The sequence below is a fragment of the Crocodylus siamensis genome, chromosome 1 (assembly GCF_052110815.1).
Source record: "Crocodylus siamensis isolate JL-2025a chromosome 1, ASM5211081v1, whole genome shotgun sequence".
Classification (NCBI taxonomy): domain Eukaryota; kingdom Metazoa; phylum Chordata; order Crocodylia; family Crocodylidae; genus Crocodylus; species Crocodylus siamensis.
In genome coordinates this window covers 88,087,470-88,108,532 of record NC_143395.1, presented here as the reverse complement: position 1 = coordinate 88,108,532, position 21,063 = coordinate 88,087,470, and the positions used below count along the sequence as shown (strand labels likewise).

Genomic DNA, 21,063 nt, shown 5'->3' with positions numbered 1-21,063 from the left:
TAAGCTACTTTAAAATCAGTTCTGAAGGCCACTTTATGATGTATTACAACAGAAGCAATGTTTTGGTAACCTGATTTTAAATGTTTCCTATAATATTAAGAACATATTCACCAACATAAGCTACTCTTAAAACAGTTCTGAAGGCCACCTCATGTCGCATAACAAATAGGAGCAAAGTTTGGTTACACAATTCCAAATATTGAAAGAAATATAAAGTACCTTCTTTCACATTTTATCTTAATCTGCCGGCTAAAGGAGAGAATAGCATAGTCTTTGTTAACTGTGACTGACAAATGAATTGCTACCACCCTGTAGTAACGGGAGAAGCAGCCAAATTCCATCCATTGCAGTCCATCTGTGTGGAAAAGCATTCTCTCCATGATCTAAAGCACTCTGTTCAAGGCAGAAGAATCATATCTACTGGGATACTTTTCCTTTGTCAGTGAGTTTAAAGGCTAACCATTCCCAGGCTTATGCTTCCTGTAGAGTGTGTTAGTTGAGGCTTATTCTTCATGAATAAAAGTTCTTCTCAAACTGTCCATCCTGATTGTTTATTCTTAAGGTAATTTATATGTCACTGGATTTGTACATATCTGAAAGCAGTCTTGTAATTGGCACATTCCCAATGGTCTTTTTGAAAAACACTTCTTCTATTGTAGATGGGCTTATTGAACGTAAAGCCGGCAACAGCAATAAGAGTTTTCCAAAACGGCAGGGTTGTGTGGGATACCTAGAATACAAAAACATAGGGAATCTTACTGAGGTTTTCCACATTTCTCTAAAAGTCAAATTAGCTTACCTCATAGAATAGCAAATACCCGATTCAGCAAATTGTTTGATTGGATGTTACTTGTGGGATGAACCTTTATATTATATGAGTCCTTACTCATAGATTCATAGATTATAGAGTCAGAAGGGACCACAATGAATCATCATATCTGACCCCCTGCCCTTGGCAGGAAAGAGGACCGAGGTCAGATGACCCAGCCAGATGACTATCAAGCCTCCTCTTGAAGACCTCCAAGTTAGGTGACAGCACCACCTCTCTTGAAAGCTCATTCCAGATTCTGGCCACCCTTACCGCAAAAAAATTCTTCCTAATTTCTAACCTAAATCTACTCTCCACTAGTTTTATCCTTTTCTTACATGAGCTGAAATGTTGACTTTAGTGGGAATGCTCCTGTGTGAGTTTAGCAGGATTTGAGCCAATATTTGTTATCTAGATATTTTGTTTAGTTCCCTCAGAAGGATAACTCCTACAGAGACAAAATTTTGTCCCGGCATCTCAGACAATAATCATGAATTAGGTGCAATTCACATGAGAATCATAAGTAAACTGTGTTGATAATATTAAAAATTAAATTTACCCAGCATGTTATATGAATTATTTTGCATGCTTCTGGGTGCTATATAAATACTGTGTAAATATTAGCAGTTTACATTTAAAATAGTAAAACTCTGATTAAGTAGCTAAATTGCCTCCCCTGCCCTCAGAAAATCTGCATGTATAAAAGGCAGTTCTACATTCTCTTCAGTCACAGATCCCTTCCAGTTTTTAAAAAGTAAAACAATATGAGGCACATTTGGATCTTACTCATGCTGGTTTAACACCAACATAACTCTGCTAAATTCAGAGCAATTACTCCTACCTTACATAGTGTAAGTGAAAAAGGAATTGGGTCTAGTATGAGAACATTCCTACTGCAGCCATTTAAACCTGGAGCAGTTGCCCTGAAATCAAATGATTTCACCAACATGAAATCAAAAGATTGACACAAGTGTAAAATGAGAGCGAGAGCAGAATCAAGCCATCTCTGTTCATGAGAATGAAATCCTGATCCCATTGAAATCAATGTGGGCTGCAGCATAGTTTTTGTGTCACTCAGTCAGTAAGTCCCAAGCTTATGCCCAGGATTTTTGGAACCTAATTCTCCTCCAACACTGAAGCATGTGGAACTATACCAGTGTACAACTAGTGTAAATAAGAGGATTTCCCATGCATTCACCAGCGGAAAATCTGTTCCCATGGAACGTGGAGCGTAACATCTTTGGCTTCTCCCTCTGAGTGCTCATTTAAGCCTGAATCCCATAGCATAATATTAATGTGGAGATTCTTCCACAGGCTACAAAGATACCACTTTGGCCCTTTCAGTATGTACTGCTGCAACAGGCTGCTGTGTGTTTGTTAACTTCCACAGTGTAGGTTACTTTCTTTCATCTAAACAAGTGGACTTCAAAGACAGTGAGCATCATTTTTCTTATAGATATAAAGCAATTAAAAATGTTCTTGGGTTTGGAAAATAATTGAATTTAAGCGTAGGTGATAGCTGTGTTTAATTTTTAGGATTTCCTTAGGGATGTGTTGCCATTTGAATTCACACATGTAACTCACTGATCATTAAATCATATCCTTTATTTTATTCTGTTCCTATATAATGCTTAATGCCACCATTTCTTAGTTAGTCACATATTTGTTCTCTCCTTCTGTCACCAGAGACAGAAATGTGTCTAGTGGAGTGTTTTGTTTTAGATGTACACACAAATAAACACGTAAACGGACACTGTTGTATGTTCATATTTAGGGCAAAGTCAAAGGAAGGGCCCGGCGCTTGGAGCAGAAGATGGTGAGGTTTGTGGTCATTTCTGAGGAAATTCATTCAACAGTCTTTGACTGTCTCCTGAGAAAGCTATTTCTTGCACAGAAGAGCTTTATCTTTTTTTCACAAGAGAGCTCCATTGTCCCAGAAGAGTGAAGGGGTCCAGTGGAAGGTGAGGAAAAGCCCTTTTTCAAAAGAGTAAATTTGAGTGTTGCCCATTCTTAGAACAATAGTAGAGGAAGATGCCAACAGTGGATCCAGGATTTACCTCAAAGAGGGGTGCAGGAACAGCAACCTGCACTGCAGGGGTGGTTACACCCCTCACTGCCAGCCTTTTTTGCCCCCCCCCGATGCAAAAAGACCCCTTTAAAAGCCTCCTTCTTCAAGTCCCTAAAGCAGGTGAAAATCCCCACTCTCCTTCCCTCCTCTCAACCCCTCCCTTCATCTGGAGATAGGGATAGCAGCCACAGCATGACAGAAGAGTAGTTCCCTCCTCCCTGCCCCATCTCCTGAAAGCAGCTGCAGGGCAGGGGATTCCCCCTGCCCATCCGCACTGCCATTGTCACCATCCCCAACTGAGCCCAGCCTGCATGTGGCCAGGCTGGGGGAGAAGGAACAGCCCCTGGTGCTTCTCCCACCCCCAGGACAGCAAAGAAAGCAACAGCACCAGGTGGGGGAGATAGAGAAGAGGAGGGGAGGGGGGATTTGCAGCTCCTTTAGGATTTTAAAAAAGTCCCCAGAGGCTCCTGTGGTGCAGTCCAATCCAAAAGGGGAGGGTGCAGCCACACTACTGTGGATCCAGGCCTGGAAGAAGCAGTTTGATATGATTAGACCATGGTTCCTAACCCTTTTTTGCTGCAACCTGGTGGTGGGAGTGGAGCCTGGGGGCAGGGGCTTCGGAGCTCCCACCATGCGGTGCAGCTTGTTCTTGGTGTGCGGTGCCACTGAAATTGCCTCTGCAACCCTCATTGGGTCACGACCCAAGGTTGGGAACCACTGCATTAGGCATTACATAAATTTAGACGGGGACAAGGGTAGTGAACTGCAAAGTGAACGGGAAAGCTGCAATGTACCACAGAGAAGTTACACCCCTTCCTTTCCTTTCTACCTACTCCCTCCATCTCTAAATTGCCTCATTTTCAAGGCCAACTTAAGTAAGGGCAAGACCATTCAGAACTTATCACTGCAGCCCCTCAAATATCTGGAAGAGTTGCAAAGAATGAGCTAGAAGATGCACCCTTTCTCCCTTTGCACTTTTTCCCCCTATGCATCTCTCCCCACAGTGTCCTAGTTGCCAAATGAATGGCTTGGGCCACACTCTTAGACTTGTGGCCCAAGTTGGGAAGTTATTCTAAGCAGCGGTAATATTAAAAAGATGGCTTATATAGTAAGACGACTAGTAGAGTGGTTTGTAGACTGCATAGTGCCTTCCCAGTTTTATTCTTGTTAATTTTAAAAGGTGACAGTTGCACTTTCTTATGGTTGTTTTCTGCATCTGATTATGTTACACAGGACTAGACTGAAGTGAAAATCTTCTTTATATGTTTTAACTCTCATAATTTTTGTTGCTATGGCCCTAACTAAGAGTCACAAGATCTCAGTTTTTCTGTTCCCACCTCTGGAATGGGTTCATTCTAGGGTCTTGGATGAGTGATTTGACTTCTCTGTGCTTCAGTTTCCCCACCTCAAAATGGGTATAACAAAACAGTAAAAAGTTTTAAATTCTTGGAAGAAAAGTGCTGTTATTGTTATATGTGTTATTGCTTTTATTGTTTTTGTTATTTAATGCTGTGAAAAATCCCAGATGGAAAAAACTCCATTTTCCCATTTATCTGAATACACTCCATATCCCTTATTCCATTTGCAGAATCTAGATTCTACCACAGACGTACAGTCATCATTGACCTGGTGAGTGAAATTTTGGCCCCATTAAATTAATGGAAATGTGCCACTGCCTTCATGGAGGGCATCTACAGCATTTTAAAAGCATATTGAAAAAAAAAAGCAGTCACCTGGTATGGATGTAACTGTTCAGAGTGAGCTGAGCTTCATCTTGAAGGGCTGCAATGGCGGCAGCATTTCGAAAACTTCTGAGTTCAGAACCACTGTGTGTAGGTACTGGAAAGCAGATCCGTAACCAGTCAGTTTGACTCTTCAGTTGGTCAAAAACATTTACATTAGTGTTAATTAAATGTATCTAAGAATGCACTATGATTTGTACAATGTTTTTAATGCTTACATGAAACACTGCCTATCAGTACTGAGCAGCAGAACACTGTAAACCGATGTAACTGGATCTCTGCTACAAAATGTTGTTTTAAGTAGCTAACCAATAGTAACCAGAGTGAAAAAGCAAGGGGATATTTCTGCTTACCAGCTTTAAAAGTGACAATGCATTTGAGACAGGCAAATTCGGTAGCATCTAGCCGAAGTTGTCTAAATCTAGCCACAACCTCCTGTAAAGCCTGTATTTCTGAAATAATTTTATTCAGCTTCTGAGAGTCTGTATTGTCACCATTCATGCCTACAATAAAAACATGTGAAATAAATACTCTAATATTAAGGCATTTGCAGTATTTTATATTGATTTCTGACAAAATCCTCTGTATCAATATCTATTCAATTGTCACTCTTAGATATCTGATGCCATGTAAACTGACTATATTGTATGAAAGTTAATATAAAATCTTCTCTTGAATGATAACAAACACAGTAATTTGCATTTAAATGACAATGCAAGCAGTCATGAATACAACAAAACAACATTATTTGCATTTAAATATAGATTTATAAATGACAGGTATGCTCTATTGTTCAGTACAAATTTGTTATTCTTTACATGTTGTTCTTTTTTCAGTAATGTATTTTTATGGTAATTTCTATAACAAAGTCATTAAATTGTGCAATTCTTACCAGATACAGCCAGTAGAGTGTTAGCATCAACTGGAATGGCCCATTGTGCTATTCCTAGAACAAACAGTTCTCTCCAAGCATCTTCCAAAAGCATCAGCTGTCATACAATAGATGTACAATATAACATGGTGTATAATTTATAGATTTATAAACAATTTCACTATGTAAATTTCTGTTATTTTAAAAACTACTTTAAATGCCTGTCATGGTATTTTTCCCTCTGAGTACTTTAGCTTTTCTTTCATCTTTTTGATAAGGTATCTATGCCTAACCATATGCATTGTAGATATATTACTGGGACTAATGACTTGTTTTAGGCTGTGGGTGGAGAGAATCTCCATGGTGTTAGGTGCTGTACAAACAGAAACAGAGACAGATCCTGCCACAAAGGCCTTGCATATTTTTCTTGAGTAGGCTTCTACAGTGAAAGGTCTCTTTTCTTTATGTGCACCTCAGTGTTGGAGTCCCCTGGGGTTCAGTGGTAGAATAGTTGTCTGCCATACAGGACACCTGGGTTTGATTCCTGGATGCTTATACAACCACAGCCATGGAGGCACCAAACAACTGGACTCAGTCTGGCCTTTGGATTTGGTCTCAGTGGCATAAAGGGGAGATGAAAGATCTGGGTAGCCTCCACTCCCCCCTAGTCATATGTGTTGAAGGTCTGAGTGACCTCTCATGCATGCACCATGATCTGGAAGGATTAATGGTTGCCACTAAAACCCTCAGTGTTAACAAGTATACATGTAGAGGGGGGAATAGAACCTGAACAGTTCTTTTGGTGATGTTTCTTCTACATTAGAATGTTTTACGTTACAAATATATGATTTATCAAATCAATGGTGACCTCATTTGCTATAGAGTTCCTTCAAAGCACTACTTTATGATCACCAGAAATAGCTTTTTTACCTTTAACCCATTCTTGGCTGAACACATCTGTCATTCTTAGATAGTACACGTAGATACTTGCATATTTTCAATTTGACTTGTTTTCCTACTTTTGCTTAAGATAATCCTTGCAAACTGGTCGCTGATTTTTTTTTCCCTTCAGAGTGAGACCCTTAGCTACAAACTTCCCTCGCCTGTTTGAATCCAGACCCAAGCATTTTGGCTTGTCCTTCTCTCTGCATAATGGACCAAACAATTCCAAACCCAAGCAACCAAGAAGTCTGGGGTACCAAGATTTAGATCTGATCAGTGCAGTTTGTGGCATGGTTTGCTAACTCATTCGGTGATGTAGATTTTTTTTCACAGGGAGGCTGAATGGCAACCACTGTGCTATGCTTGACTCTTCTTTTGCACTAAGACAATCCAGTTGATTTCACTGGAGATGCACTGGTGTACAGGAGAAGAGAATTCAGCTTTGTTATGGCTTAGACTAGTAAAAACAGCACAGTATAATTTTGCATTTATGGACTTTTGGCCTAGCCCACTTCCTTTGCCAAAACTTCATTAGTTCCATGATCTGAGCTGGGGGACATGCCACAGAGAGCACACGGTAGGATCACCATACTTCTTTGTACTCCAAGATAAAGTGGAAGTGATTTTGGGAGCAAGGCAGGAAGCTCAGGAAGCACTGTTTGGTGACTTCCCTGTAATGACGCTGCTTTGCCCTTTTAGGAAAAGGAGGCAAAGGTTAGGACTTGATGATGCTACTGCCATGCTAAGACTTCTGTAAGGGGTTGCAAAAGTGGCCATTCCAGTGCTTTGAAACTGGTGGAAGAGGTGGAGGGATTCCTAACTATCTGATTAACCTCAGCCTAATAAATTTTGCATGTTAGCCAAAGATTTTGTTTATAAACTCAGATATCTCAACTATATAGTTTATTAGGGGAAAGGGAAAGTCACCTATCAGGCCTACCAATTCTGGCAATGTTTCTTTAACATAGAAAAAAGGTAGACAAAATTTTAATTGAATTTTCATTTTCTTAGATTCGAATGTGTAAGCAGTATATATCACTAGTATCAATATCATGCAAAAATGTAATTTCCTTATTATATGCCTAATGTTTAATACTTAGTATTTCAAACTGCACAGCGTTCATTAGATTGAGGGATAGAGCTTCGTTAAGTCAAAATACTTACCATCACAGTCATTTCATACTATCTAAAATGTGTTGCAGAGATTTAATACAACATCGAGATAGTGACTGCAAAGTAAGTAATCATAACTATTTATACATAATCAATGTTTAAATAATTACATTGGCTTTTACAGTAACAAAGACTGCACAGCATATTATGCTACAGTTGAAAAAATGTGAAGTGCAGTATCCTTCTCAGGTCTGCTTTGAGTAGAACAGAATGAACTCCTAATTATTTCCGAACACTGGAGACTATAAGCTATATCCTCCTCCAGATAATCTTTGCTTTATAAAGAACTGATATCTCTTTTAGATATGCAGGTTTCTGTGTTGTATGAAGAAATCAATTCAGATCCACTTATTTCCTTTAAAAAATCTTTTTGTCACTCAGTCATGCAGATACAACGAGAATGAACTGTGTTTCCTGGAAGATATCAATTTCGTATTTTCTTTCCCACCTGAAGCCTGAAGACTTCAGAAAGTTAAAGGGCTTTATTCTCTGATAGCTGAGTTTCTTCAAATTCCTATGCATAAAGCTTTAAAAGCACCAGTTTGATTAATTCATGCTTAATTTATAAATGACCCTTGTTTCTCAAAGTAATTAAAAAAATCTCTGGGTTTTTTGAGATTTGACCATTATTTCTACTTTGCTCCAGAATAGGCAATGGTCTTGAACAGCTGTGACCAAACTGGCTTCTGAGCTGCATGTAGCTTCCAGGCAGCTTATATGCAGCTCCCGAAGAAAATCATTTAATGACAAATTATTATTTGACCCAGAGTACTATACTCAGATCATGGACTCTGAAGCATATGCATCTCCAGAGTTGTGTGTCCTACAGCTGGTCTGAAAGGATGACCTTTTGTTAGTGATGGGCATATTGTCAACAGGCAGGTTTTCACACTTTTCAAGATAGAACTGTGACATATAGTTATAGATTCACAATATTTTAATTTTTCTAGATGATTTCTAAACAAAAACAGATCCTAGGAAATGATTTCGGACTCTGTTCAGGCAGACATCAGAGATATACAAAGGAAATTCAGACATCAATATCCATACCACTGTCAAATTAAATTGAATAGTTGTTCAATTACAAGAATCAACTCTCTGATTAATTATGGGAAAAAAGGATTTAAAAATCAGATCTTTGAAATTCTCCTGAGTGTGATAGAGGAACCAAGGTAGAAAGAAATTCAAACAAAATCCCAGAACTGAAAATGTCTTAAATTTGAGAAGTCTTGATTATTTGAGCCAGAGTACTAATCTCAGATTATGGACTCTGGAGTGTATGCATTTCCAGAGTTGTGTGTCCTGCAGCTGGTCTGAAAGGATGACCTCCTGTTACTGATGGGCATATCTAAAAAGATCCTTGAAACTTTTTCAACTCACCCATTTCTAGAAAATGTACAGAATAATGGAAAAGATGAAAGGCTTCCACTTTAAAAGAGACTCAATGGCTATTACAACTTCTTTATATGCAGTATTTGTAAAATAAAATATGTAGCTGGTTCTCTTAAGATGACAGGATATTCTGATGTCTGTGACAGGTAATTGTCCTATCTTTCTGAGGAATGTTGAGTGGTATAGAATGGTCTGTATTCTCAGAAATTCTTCCACTACCCCACCTCACTCCTCTAACAGGCATGGCCTCTGGGGGAATTTTTATAAATCAAACTAAATTAAGTCCTGGCCCAGGTGGACTGCCATTAATAGTAATGATCCAGGGCTGAACTGGGCCACAGTTTGCGTTATGAGAGAGCTTTCTTATTGAAGTGGCTGTGATATTCAGAGCAAAGCCCATTATACATGTGGTCCAGGCCTAATTGTACTTCCTTTGAACTCTGTGATAGTCAGATCCAGCCACACAGGAACAACTGTAATTAAGCCAATGGTGGTGGCTTGCATTCAGCAGTGGAAGAATCTGGGCCATTGTCTTCATAAATACAGTTTCCTTTTCACTGTTAAGTCTTTGGCTTATGCCCTCACTGCAGCATCTCAGCCAGTGGCCCTGAATGTACAAATCTGATTCACCAGTGACAATGCTTAGAGGGAAAATGAATGAGGCCCTGCCTATTTAATTCTGCAAAAGTACCCTCAAAATCTGGGACTAGCCCTGGCAAAGGGATATTTCAATTTATCTAAATAAATGCCTTTCTGTTTTAGGAAGACAACACCATAGCCCTTCTAAAAAGATCTTTTTTAGCTCCGAATGTGCACTTGTTTTGTCCAATAAGGCTTACAATGTTTGGTCTATGATACATTAGTGTATTCTATTTGGTGACTCTTAGAAGAGTCAATTAATATCGTTATATGTGCTATTTAAAATACAGTGTTTTTCTTCCCAGTAATCATATTACGTAATTAAACTAAATAACATGAAAATATTAAGAATATTTTGTGATTGGAGTTTTGTATTGATTTTTTTCTTTTATTATTGCCTGATTACTTTTCAGAATTAATACAGTATACACAATGCATCATGTCCTCATCAAAAATCAAGTCATTAAGAAATGACTTGGTTCGCACACAATTTACTTGAGGCAAAGGCAAGTTGTCACAGAGGAAAACAAGACAAATTAAGGAAGATTTTAATTAACAAAAAAGGGCAAGCCAAATTCTGCTCTCATCATCACACTGGCATGAATGTGAAGTAACTCCACCAACATAGAATGATTGCAAAATCAACTGACAAATGTATACTACTAGAATTAAGAAGTATAATATCTAATTCATAAAGTACTTTTCATCCATAAGCACCAACAGATTTTAAAATACAGAATAAATATCATTACCCCCATTTTACAGAAGGGGAGGCTGAAACACAGAGAAGCTAAGTGATTCACCAAAGCTTACATAGCAGTAGAGCTGTGGAAGAACCCAGAAGTAAAATCATGGATCCATGAAGTCAGACTGACTTTGTTAACACTGATTTCAGTGGGGCTGGGATTTCACCTTGCGTCTCTTGTTTTCCTGCCTTGTGCCCTGCCCTCTGGAGTGTGCTGCCTCTTAAGAAAAATGATCTTATATCATCATTTGTTCCCTTTTTGAGTTTCATCTGCTCTATAAAATAGCTATTTCAGTCACATTAAAATTTCTGTTAAAATAATATATCTTTGTTACTAGCCAGAACAAAAGCATTTAGAGCTCTGGAATGGTGAAAATCCAGATGCAGATCCGAATTTTAAAGACTGAACCCCTCTTAAATACTAAGCTAAGGGTAATTCCTTATTGTGTAATCCTTACCTGATCTTGTAATGACAAAGTGGAAAAGGCTGGAACGCTTTTGGCCCATTTGATGCTCATAAAGAGAAGTCTGGCTGCGGATTCACAAACAGATTCAGTAGCCACTTCATAGAGATACATAGGTGTACCATTGACTTCATGTGGATACTGTTAGAAGAAATAAAATAAGTCAATATGATAAGATGAAGAGAAAACATCACATTTTTCACACATACACCCACCTGCACTTCAGCAATTATTCTCCTGTACAGTATATAATTCCAGCAATCCCATCCTTCAGCCAACAAAAAAATCTTCCATTGGTTTCAGTGCCCCCTCTCTAAAGCATGTTACGTGATTGCTGTTCATGTGGATAAATGATGTAGGATTGCACTACATTAAAAGTAAAGGCAGACCATACCTGTAACAGTTAATAAAAAAGTCTGATGATATATAGCTTGATCCCCTACCTGCAGAAGTTTTCAAATTCTGCTATAAGAGCAGGGAAATACTGTATATGTTAGGAGCCCCCAATTCAAAAACTGATTCAGGCTTTATAAACCAGTTTGATTTACAATAATTTAGATGGTTATCTGTGCAAATGTGCCTATATATATTTTGATAAAGCAATATGGATGTATTTTGGTTCTTATGAATAACTCTCAGATAGCTCCTCAGTTTTCAGGTTACTGATACTCTGTTTATATCATTTCAAAGCCAAGAAATAAACAGGAAGATTAATCACATTTGTGAACACAGCCATCTGGATAGACTGCAGTGATTTGTTTGGGACCTGACAATGGATTAGGGACTAACTGTTACAGAGGTGGAACTTTTATTGAACGGAAAGTCAACAATTCTCCTAGTCTAGCATCTAGTAAGGCTGAAACAAGTCGGCTGATGTGTAGTCTGTAGGTGGCAGTACTTATGCATTGTTCCACTGCACATGTGTGCGTTTCTATGTAACACATATGCATATGTAAGACTGTTTAAAGTGCATGTGAGTGTGTTTAACGGCATAAAGCAAGAAACTCATATTTTACCCTCCATGTCAAAATGATCTTATGAATATTGAGGGTCCCATCTGGCAGTTCTGATTCCAACACAATTCTTGAGAAAACCAAGGGAATTTCTCACCCCTCTTAATGAACCCAACTCTAAGCTGAGGTTCTCCCCACCTTGATTTTGTTTCTCAGTATTTTCCCTTAAATGTAACATCTTTTTGCCAGTGCTCTGCTGAGTAGAAACATAGAAAGACAAGGATGGAAAAGGGACTTCAAGAAGTTATCTAATCCAATCTGCTGCCCAAGGCAGGGCCATTCCTGGTTAACCCATCTCATCCAAGTGTTCATCTAGCCTGCAAAGTGCGAGATACTTCAGCAGGAGAGAGCTGACCTTTGGAGTTGGCTGTGCAAGTCCCACTAAGGTCTGCCTTTCTGGAGTAGTGGACACAGCAGCCAGCTCTAGATTGTGGGGTTCCAGCTGGGTGACAGCAGTGAAGAAGGCAGGGGCGGGTAAAGCAGCAGAGGGAAAGTGTGGGGTAGCTCCATTCTCTTCCTTGTGTCCTCTGAAATACAGAGCGACTTGCTTCCTTATTGTGGATGTCCGTGGGCCCCTTTCATGCTGAACAGCTGGAGGTGGGGGGGAAGGGGAGGAAAAAAGGCTCAGTTAGGAAATCAAGTGATTCAGAAAGGCTCCTGTTGGCTTCACCAGGGCTCCTAAGGCACAGTCACCTACTGAGCTGTGCTGAAGTAGTGGATCCTGCATATCCAATGCCTTCTAGCATGCACAGCATTTATCTCCCAGGGCAGATTTTTTTACCCAGACCCATTCAAAGCATGATCTGGTGTGCCTGGACATGCATAGCCATTTCTCCAGCCCCTCTCTGTTACTAGTTATGTAAGTGCCAGCAGGAGATTTAGAGTTATCATCACTTTCCCCTGCCCTGCTCACAGGTGGGTAGGTGGTGGGTGTGTCACAGCAGGCTGCAGGGCAGATCTGCCAAAGCCCAGGTGTTCATACTTGGCAAGGTCCTGGCTCTGCCCTTGCCAGGCAGTGTCTCAGATCCAGCAAAGCCTTCTGCCTTGACAGGAGTCAAGCCTGAGCTGGGGGGGAGAGCGATCACTCAAGGCTGTGACCTACCTGGGCCCCCGGGGAAGATTCCTAAGTGGTAGATCTAAAAGGCTTCCAGGACACATGGGACCTGGGATGGGATGGAGCTGGCATTATACGAGCCTGTGCCTGCCTCGCACACCATGCAACCCCTGCCTTTGCCCTTGACCCTCTCATCTCCCAGAGCCCGGGGGAGTGAGTGCCCAGATCTAGGCTTCATTTGCCCAGGCAGGCCAAAGGGTTCAACTACCATCTTTGTTCATGTTGACTTCCAGGCACTTCTTCAGCCGGCAGGCCCGGCATTGGTTCCGGTGCGTCTTGTCCACTGGGCAGCCCCCCTGCAACAAGCACAGCACAGCCCTGCCATGAGAAGGGGGGACTGGGACAACCCAATGCCTGCCCCACCATGCAGACTACACCCTGCCCTGGGTCCAGAAGAGGGCAACAAAGACGATCAGTGATCTGGAGCGGTTCCCTAGGTGGAGATGCTACACTACAGATGCTAGGCCTGTTCAGTTTGGAAGCGAGATAGATGCTTGATGGTGGGACATGACAGGGTCCTCAACATACTAAACAGTGCAGAGAAAGGACACAGGGATTTTTGATGTGCTCTCTCTCACAGTTCAAGAGCTGGGAGTCATGAAATGAAAGGAGTAGGCAGGCAGCTTAAATGTAACACAAGGAGGTTCCTGTTCACTCAGCATGGCGCTGCAGTGCAGACAGAACTCCTGGCCACCCAGAAGTGGGGAAGCTGACAGGTTAGCCACATTTGAAAAAGGGCTTGGGCACATTCTTGGAGGAAAGGGGCATCAGGAGCTATTAGGGACACAGCCACTGAATCATAACTAGACCTTAAACTTCTGGAGGCTGCAAGGCAGGAAGGAACAGTGAGGAGGGAGGAAACCCTGGTCAGACTCAGTTCACTCCCCCTTTTAGCCTCCACTCTGTCACTGTGTGACAGGAGGTGGAGCAAGAAGGACCTATGGTCTGACATTGGCAATTCCTATGTTCTTATCCCTTGGGAGTGCCCCAGACCCCCTGGGCACCTGGCTCCAGATCTGGGCTTAGCTGGACCAGGGAAATCTGGAGTGGGATCCACACGTGGCCTGGGCAGGCAAGCCCTGGGGAAGTGGTGTTGAGCAGGAGACAGCTACCAGCCAGAGGACACCCAGCCCTGCCCTCACCTTATTCTTACAGCCCAGCTCTGCCTGTGCCCCAGCCTTAGCCCCATGCCCAAGGCTAGTCCCTTCCTCTGCCAACCTGTCTCACAGACACAGAGGGGCACAGGGCTGGAAGGGGACATGTAGCTGGCTGGGGTTAGGGGAAAGGTGCGGAGAGAAGGCAGCGGGGAGCTGGGGGTTGGGGGGGCAGCTTTGTCCCATCCTGCCCCTCATCCTCTCCTGGGCCCCTCCAACCACCGCATGTGGCTGCACTGCCTGGGGTGGGGCTGGTCAGATAGGGTTAGGGCCAGTGGAGTGGCTGTGCCCGGGCCAGGCCATCCATGTCCTGGAGACTGAGGTTTGACCTCGGGTCTTGGGAGCAGTGCCAGGAGCTGCCAGTGTTCCCAGGGCAGGGGGGATCCCATGGGGGCCCAACAAGGTTCAGCTCACGCCCTGCTGGCCGCTGTCCTGGTGTGTGTGTGTGGGGGGGAATGCCCAGGCAGGGGAGATGCCAGTCCTGGTCCCTACAGCCCGGGGGTACCAGTACCTGGTTTCCTGACTTGCAGACGTAGGTCCTGTTCCTGCGGATGCTCCGCTTGAAGAAGCCAGAGCAGCCATCACAGGCATAGACGCCATAGTGCTTCCCAGAGCTGCGGTCCCCACACACTTTGCAGGGGATGTCGAGGATGCGACCTGTGGGCAGGTGGGCACAGGGAGCGGCGCTGAGCAGGGCTCGCCAGGGACCCTGAGCAGGGCTTGCGGCCCGCACCGCCCCCAGCAGCAGGAGCTGGGCGGGGGCAGGGGCAGAGGCTGGGGTTACAGCAGGGGCTGGGCCCCCTGTCCCAGCGAGGGGGACTGTCCGCACAGGGCTCCCCCTGCCGCACTCTGCAGCCTCCCGCGGTGGAGGGAGCCCCGAGGTGCATGCCCCGCAGCTCACCCCGACCCCATGCCTACTTTGCCAGCCAGGTCCCCCTTCTCCCCTCCCGCAGCCAGTCCAGCTAAACCCTCGGGCCCGGGCTCGAGCCGGTTGGCAGCCCCGACCTTTGTTCGCAAGGAGCCCATGGGGAGGGGGGCTGGGCTGGAGCCTCCTCCGCGGCCCCTGGAGAGTTTCGGAGGCCGGGCTGCTTTGAGACATGTCTGCCCGCGGCTGTGAAACAGCGCCTCCGGCCAGACAATGGGGACATTAGATAAAGTGTTAACTTAATGATTTCCCCCATTGAGACCCGTTTGACTGCCTCCAATCAGCCCGGGCTGCCAGCTACTCCCCTAAATGAGACTCGACAGCTGCTATACACAGCGCGGCGAGGGGACGGGGATTAGGGCAGGGCCGGGAGGCAGGAGGGGGAGGGGAAACTTGGAGGCGAGGAGTACCCCGCGCCAGGGGACCCCCGCGCCCCACCGGCCCCGGGCCCAGGGGGCGCGGGCTGGGCCCGGGCCGGCAGGTCGGGCTGGGCCCGGCGCGGGGCCCGCGTGATGACGAGCCTTCCTCGCCACCTGCCTGTTGGGTCACCAGTGACCCGGCAAAAAGAGTAGCATGGGAATGCGGGTAGTGCACAATGCGGCGGGGGACGCGCCCCCCGCAGCCTCCCTGCGGCACTTCCCGCACGCGGGGGGGCGGCTCCGCTCCCGGCTCCCGCCGCCGCCCCGCTCCTGCGTTTCTGGCAGGGCCGAGTTTATCTCTTCTTTCCGCTCTCTCTCCTTGGCCCCCTCCAGGCTCCGTGCACCGGGGCCTCGCGGGCCAGAGCCGGGCAAAGCAACCCGCCGCACTCGGGGCTGACACCTGCCCTTTTTATTCCCCAGGCTGGCTCCTCTCCTGCAGCTCTGCCCTCGGCATTTGGGGCTCCTCTGCCCCCTGCCCTCCCCCATCGCGCCCGGATCCAGCCAGTCTCGTCTTCCCAAGGGCCCGGCTCCTCGGATCCCTCCCGCTTTTCTGCGCGGCTCGTGCCGAGCCGGAGCCCCGGCCTGCGCGCCGCGGCCCGGCTCCGCGAGCCAGGCTCCAGAGCCCCCAGCTCCGGCCCTAGCCATACACGGATAGTGATATAGATACATGCGTGCGTGTACGTGCATGTGCATGTGTATATATATATATGCATGTGTATCCTTGTGTATATATATATAAATATATATATATGTGTGTGTATAGATGTGTGTGGATATGTGTATATATATATATGTATTTGTGTATGTGTATATATGTGCGTGTGTGTATTTTTGGGCAGGACGAGGCTGCGAGAGGGCGGCTGGGGGAGGACGGGAGGTCCCTGCTGCCCCCGCCCCAGGCAGGCCTGGCCGGGCCGCGCCGGAGCTGGGTCCCAGGAGCCGGGCGCGGGGAGCGGGGCTGGCCCGCGAAGCCGTTGTGAACATGCCCCGACAGGGGGTCCCGCGGGGCTCTTTGTGTGTCATAATTGCTTAAAGATATATGGCAGCTTCGATTACTGTAATTACCATCAGGGGCTGTTGAAAGAAGCGGGGCTGGGCTGCGGGGACTGCTGGCCGGGGTCTCGCCGCCACCCAGGCAGGGATCACAGCGGCCCGAGCTCCTGGGAGGGGCCGGGCCGGGCCGGGCCCGGGGGCTGCGGAACCAACCCCGCCAGCCCTCCCGCGCCCCGGCCGCGCGCTACTGGCCCCTGCCCGCGGCCCCGGCGGCTTTGCCCGCTGCCCTCCCCGTGTGCCCGCTCCCCCGGGGGAGACGCAGGGGAGTGCCCGCCCGGCCCGCCCGGCCCCGCACCTGCCCCTGCCCCCGGCCCCGCAAGGCCCCGCTGGACGCCGAGGGGCGAAGCCGCTGCGGAAAGCGCCGAGCCCGGGCGCCGCCGCCTGCCCCGGGCCCGCTGCGCTGCACTCCGGGCACCCCGGCCCGGCCTTCTCCGCCCCGCGGGGAGCGGGCTGGCTGTGCCCGGGCCCCGGGGAAGGAAGGGCCTGTGGCCGCGGCTGCAGCCGGGCCCCTGCCCCACGCACCACCCGGGCGGCGGGGCTGTCCCGCGGGAGCAGCTCGGAGCCCAGCGGGCTGGGGCACCCCGGTGGCGGGATGCCACCGCCCTCGCAGCAGGCCCGGAGCGGCGTGGCGCGGCCGGGTTGTGTCCCCGCCGCCTGCTCCGTCTCGCAGATCCGCTGGATCCCGCCCGCCCTACAACCCCGCAGGGATCCACCGCACCCGGGCCCGATCCCTGCCGCCTCTGCCCCGGCGGCGCCCCGGCACTTGGGATCGGCTCCTCGCGGCTCAGCCCGGCCTGCCCGGGCCTCGCCCTCGCCCTCGCCCTCGCGACACGCAGCGCCTTTCCCCGGCGGGGCGGGCGGCGGGCTCGCACGGCCCGGGGACAAAGGAGGATTAGGGGCAGGAGCAAGGGACGAGGCGCGCAGCCCGGGCCCGCCAGTGCCCGCCGCCGCCCTGCCTATCCGCGCTTTTGTTACCGGCTCCATCCACTTTCCACCCCCGACAGCCCCGCCGGGGATTACCCGCCCGGCCCGCGGTGCGCCGGGCTTTAAATCCCCCAGTTATGCGGGACGCGGATTTAGGACTTAAGGGAAATGTGACTTTTCAGTTGTTTCTGTTCCCTCTCTGCAGGATTACGAAGTGCTGCCTCGCAATCCTCTTGCCCCCGAGGGGCCGATGCGGCTCCGTGTCACCGACCCAGCTGAGTTCCCAAGTCTTGGGGCTCGGGTTTTGGGGGCTTGGGGGTGTTTTTAGAGAAAGGAGCGCACGCAGCCCGGGCGCCTCGCAGCGCCTCTCGGCCAGCACCCGGCGGCGCGGCCGGACGCGGGCAGACCTGTTGCGCGCCCGGCGGGACCGGGCGGGCAGCGCGATGCGGAGCAGCCGAGCCGGGGGCAGCGCGCGGGCAGCGCCGCGGACGACACGAAACGAGGCTTTGCAAGCCCTCCCCGCCCCCCTCCACCGCGTATTACCCACTTGTTGATCCCGCCGGCTTGCTCATGCTGGAGTCCCCCGCGATCGCGACCTCCGGACAAAGTCTCGCCGCGCGGGAGTGGGCCCTGCCCCGGGCTCCTGCCACTGACAGGTGCTTCCCAAGCGGCTAGAAGCGGCCCCGCGGGGCCGGGCGCCGCATCCCGGCGGCTCCGCCCCGGGCGCGGAGGAATGTCCCCGGAGCCCGAGAGAAAGTTTGCGGGGCCCCGAGCCGGTCCTGCAAAGGGAAAACAACACAAGAAGCGAGAAGAAGCACAGAGGAGAATCCTTCCGGGAGGGCAGGGCTGGCCTGGCAGCGGCGCCGGGAGCCGGAGGAGGTAGGCGCGGGCCGGGGCGGCGAGGCAGCGCCGGCGGCGGGGACGGGCCGTATAAGAGGGAAAGGATCCCCGGGCCCGCGCCGCTTCCCCGCGCTTCCCCCCAACTCCTGGCGGGGTGTGACGTCAGCCGTGGGCTGGGGAGGGGGAGGGGGGCAGGGAGGGGGTTAAATGCTAATGATATTAATGAACCTCCAAGCGGCTCCGGCGAGAATGCAGCCGGGCCGGCCGGGGGGAGGGGGGGCTGCTCCGGGCCGCGTCCCGCTTTCGTCCCTCTCCCGCACCAAGCCCCCGGCCGGTGTGTGTGCGTGCGCGTGTGTATATCTGTGTGCGTGTGTCCGCGTGAGTGTGTGTGAAAGTGTGTGTGTTTATGTATGTGTCAGTGTGTCTATGTATGGATGTGCGTTTGGTTGTGTGTATGTTTGTGCGTCTCTGTGTGTGCGGATGTGTGCGCGTATCTGTATGCATATGTGTATGGATGTGTGTGTGTTTTTGGATGTGTGTATGTCTGTGTGCTGTGCGTGCATCTGTGTGCATGTATCTGTGTGTGTATGTATACGTGTATGTCTGTGTGTGCGAGGGGGGAGGCCCCGAGGTGCCCGAGGCCCGGCCGAGGCAGGAGGTAAGCGAGGCCGCCCAAGCCCGGCCTCGGCCGCTCCGCAGGGGCGGGGCGGGGCGGGGCGGGGCGGGGCAGGGTCCCCCCCGGCCGCGCTGGAGCCAGAGCTGGAGGACAAGGCTCTGCTCCCGCGTGTCCCCGCCGGGGTCTCCCCACGCCCCGCCGACCCGGCTGCACGGGCTGGGGCTCAGGAGCCCGCTTGCGTTGCAGGACGGGGCCCGGGGGGAGCCCGCCTGCGCCCCCCGGCCGGGCCCCGGAGGGTGCAGGCGGGGCGGTTCCCTCTGGCCCACCCCGGGGGCGCCGCCGGCACGGGGACACGGTGCCCCGGGCCGGGGCCGGGCCGGGCGAGGGCTGCAGACAGGCGCCTGCCCCGCACTCCGCCACCCCGCGCCCGAGCCGTGCGCCCCGTCCGTGCCCGCCCCGCGGGCCGGGGAGCGGAGCCGTGCTCGGCGGGAGCTGGCGCAGGCCGGCGCCAGCCCGCAGCTAACGGGGCTCGGGGCCCCGCGGGGAGCCCAGCCTGCCCGCACCCGGGGCCGCACTGCCACGGCGGCCGTGCCTTTCTGCCCGCTCCTTGCGGCGAGGCGGCGAGGCCGGGCGCGGCGAGCAGTGCTGAGCCAAGAGCCCCGCGCCTCCCAGCTCGGCCGCTGTGCCCGAGCCCCAGGCGGGCCGGCCCGGGAGGGGCACAGCCAGAGAGCCGGAGGGATCGAGACACGCTCCCAGCCCTGCCCGGGAACCGGGCGCGGGGGCAAGGGAAGCCGAAATGAAGGTGGCAGGCACCCCCCCCCCCCACCTCTGTGCTGGCCTCGCTACGCCCTCTCCCCCGCCTGCCGGCCTCGCCGCCTTGGAAGCGGGCGTCCCTTCGCAGCGCAACGACTCCCCGCGTTTCGGAGCCTCGCGGTCCCCGGCGTCGGTGGGGTCGCTGCAGCCAGGGGCAAAAGCCAACGCTTGGCAGAGACGTTTGTTTCCCAGGGTTTGCAGGGGGACATCCCCTGGCGTGGGAGGGGAAAAATCAAATCAAATCATCTTTTCCCGGTGTCCCTGCAGCGGGACCTGACCATGGGAAAGCAGAGCAAGACTTGTGGCCCGCACCCCTCTCCCCCGCACGCACGTGCGTGCCAGCCGGCCTGGGCCGGGGCTGTGAGTTCTCCGTGGAGATGCCGTCCGGTCCAGCCTCAAGGACATTTGGGCAGACGAGCCTTTTCTTCGGACACTGAGTTGTTCCCGTTGCCTGTCTCAGGGCAGTGCTCAGAAAGCCCCGCTTGGGGCTGGGTTGGGCAGGGCCGATCCTGCCCCGGGCAGGGGGTAGGACCCGTGGAGTTACCTTCCAGCCCTACTTCTCTACCATCCTCTGGTCCTGCTGGGATGGGAGGTGCTGGCAAAGCCCCGCTTGGGCTCCCGGCAGCCGAGTGAGAGCCAGCTCATCTCAGGAAAAAGTGACTCGAGTGGGAATCGATGTAGACCTCGCCCCTTCTATTATTTAACATGCCACCCGATCTTTTCTGGAGGAGGAAGTTCATAGCCATGAATGGCTTTGGCAAGATTATTTTACAATCCGCGGGGTAGGAGCATTCAACGGATAGCCTGCATTCCTCCAGTTCCCTTCCTGTAAACGATAGCGCCTAATTTACCTGTCAAAGATGTGCCATTGCTGTAGGAAAAGCTTAGCAGCTGCCCTCACGGGAGCACGTTTTTGGGTGTATCGGCGTGGGTGAAAATAGGCAGGCTCCATTTCTTTGCACGGGTCGGTTTCCAAAGCACACTGGTGTTTCATTTTAGAATTAAAAATAATGACTCGCGCATTCCTGTGATCTAAAATAATCTAGCCTAAACGAGGGACGGCTCTTTTGCACCATAAAGACAATGCGCAGATATCCAGGTTATTCAAACAAGCAGAACTGTGCATCCTCGGATGCTTACGCTAAAATGGGTAGTAATCACGGAAGGAGGACTCTAGTAAAATAGCTGAAAATCTTATTATACCGAGCAATTTTCCGTAAGGCGCAGGGTCCTTTCCCCCCCTACTTTGATCAGAGATGTTAATAACTTGAAGATGACATTTTACTGTTCATATATATAAGTTCTCTGCGTTTCCAAGACCACTTGCCATTCTTGTAAGAAAAAAAGG

The 21,063-nt window shown here is 49.6% G+C and overlaps 1 protein-coding gene across 1 annotated transcript; it reads right to left on the bottom strand.

Moving 5' to 3' along the window:
• Positions 1-192: 192 nt before the first annotated feature.
• Positions 193-15,224, bottom strand: NR2E1 (nuclear receptor subfamily 2 group E member 1). The gene is made up of 8 exons (XM_090031627.1): positions 14,637-15,224; positions 13,180-13,267; positions 12,213-12,448; positions 10,839-10,985; positions 5,511-5,607; positions 4,972-5,121; positions 4,610-4,715; positions 193-730 (listed from the first exon to the last, which is right to left on the bottom strand). The coding sequence occupies exons 1-8, from the start codon at positions 15,222-15,224 to the stop codon at positions 568-570; spliced, it is 1,575 nt and encodes a 524-aa protein (XP_089887753.1). The 3' UTR covers positions 193-567.
• Positions 15,225-21,063: the final 5,839 nt, after the last annotated feature.

What these genes read in the sequence shown, in the direction of transcription:
- NR2E1 (XM_090031627.1), bottom strand. Translation starts at nt 15,224, where the DNA reads ATGTCTCAAAGCAGCCCGGCCTCCGAAACTCTCCAGGGGCCGCGGAGG. An exon ending in TTGCACAGCCAACTCCAAAG is followed by an intron (nt 10,986 to 12,212) that starts GTCAGCTCTCTC and finishes TTCTTCTAACAG; the next exon opens with TATCCACATGAAGTCAATGG. An exon ending in CTTTGTCATTACAAGATCAG is followed by an intron (nt 5,608 to 10,838) that starts GTAAGGATTACA and finishes ATTGTATGACAG; the next exon opens with CTGATGCTTTTGGAAGATGC.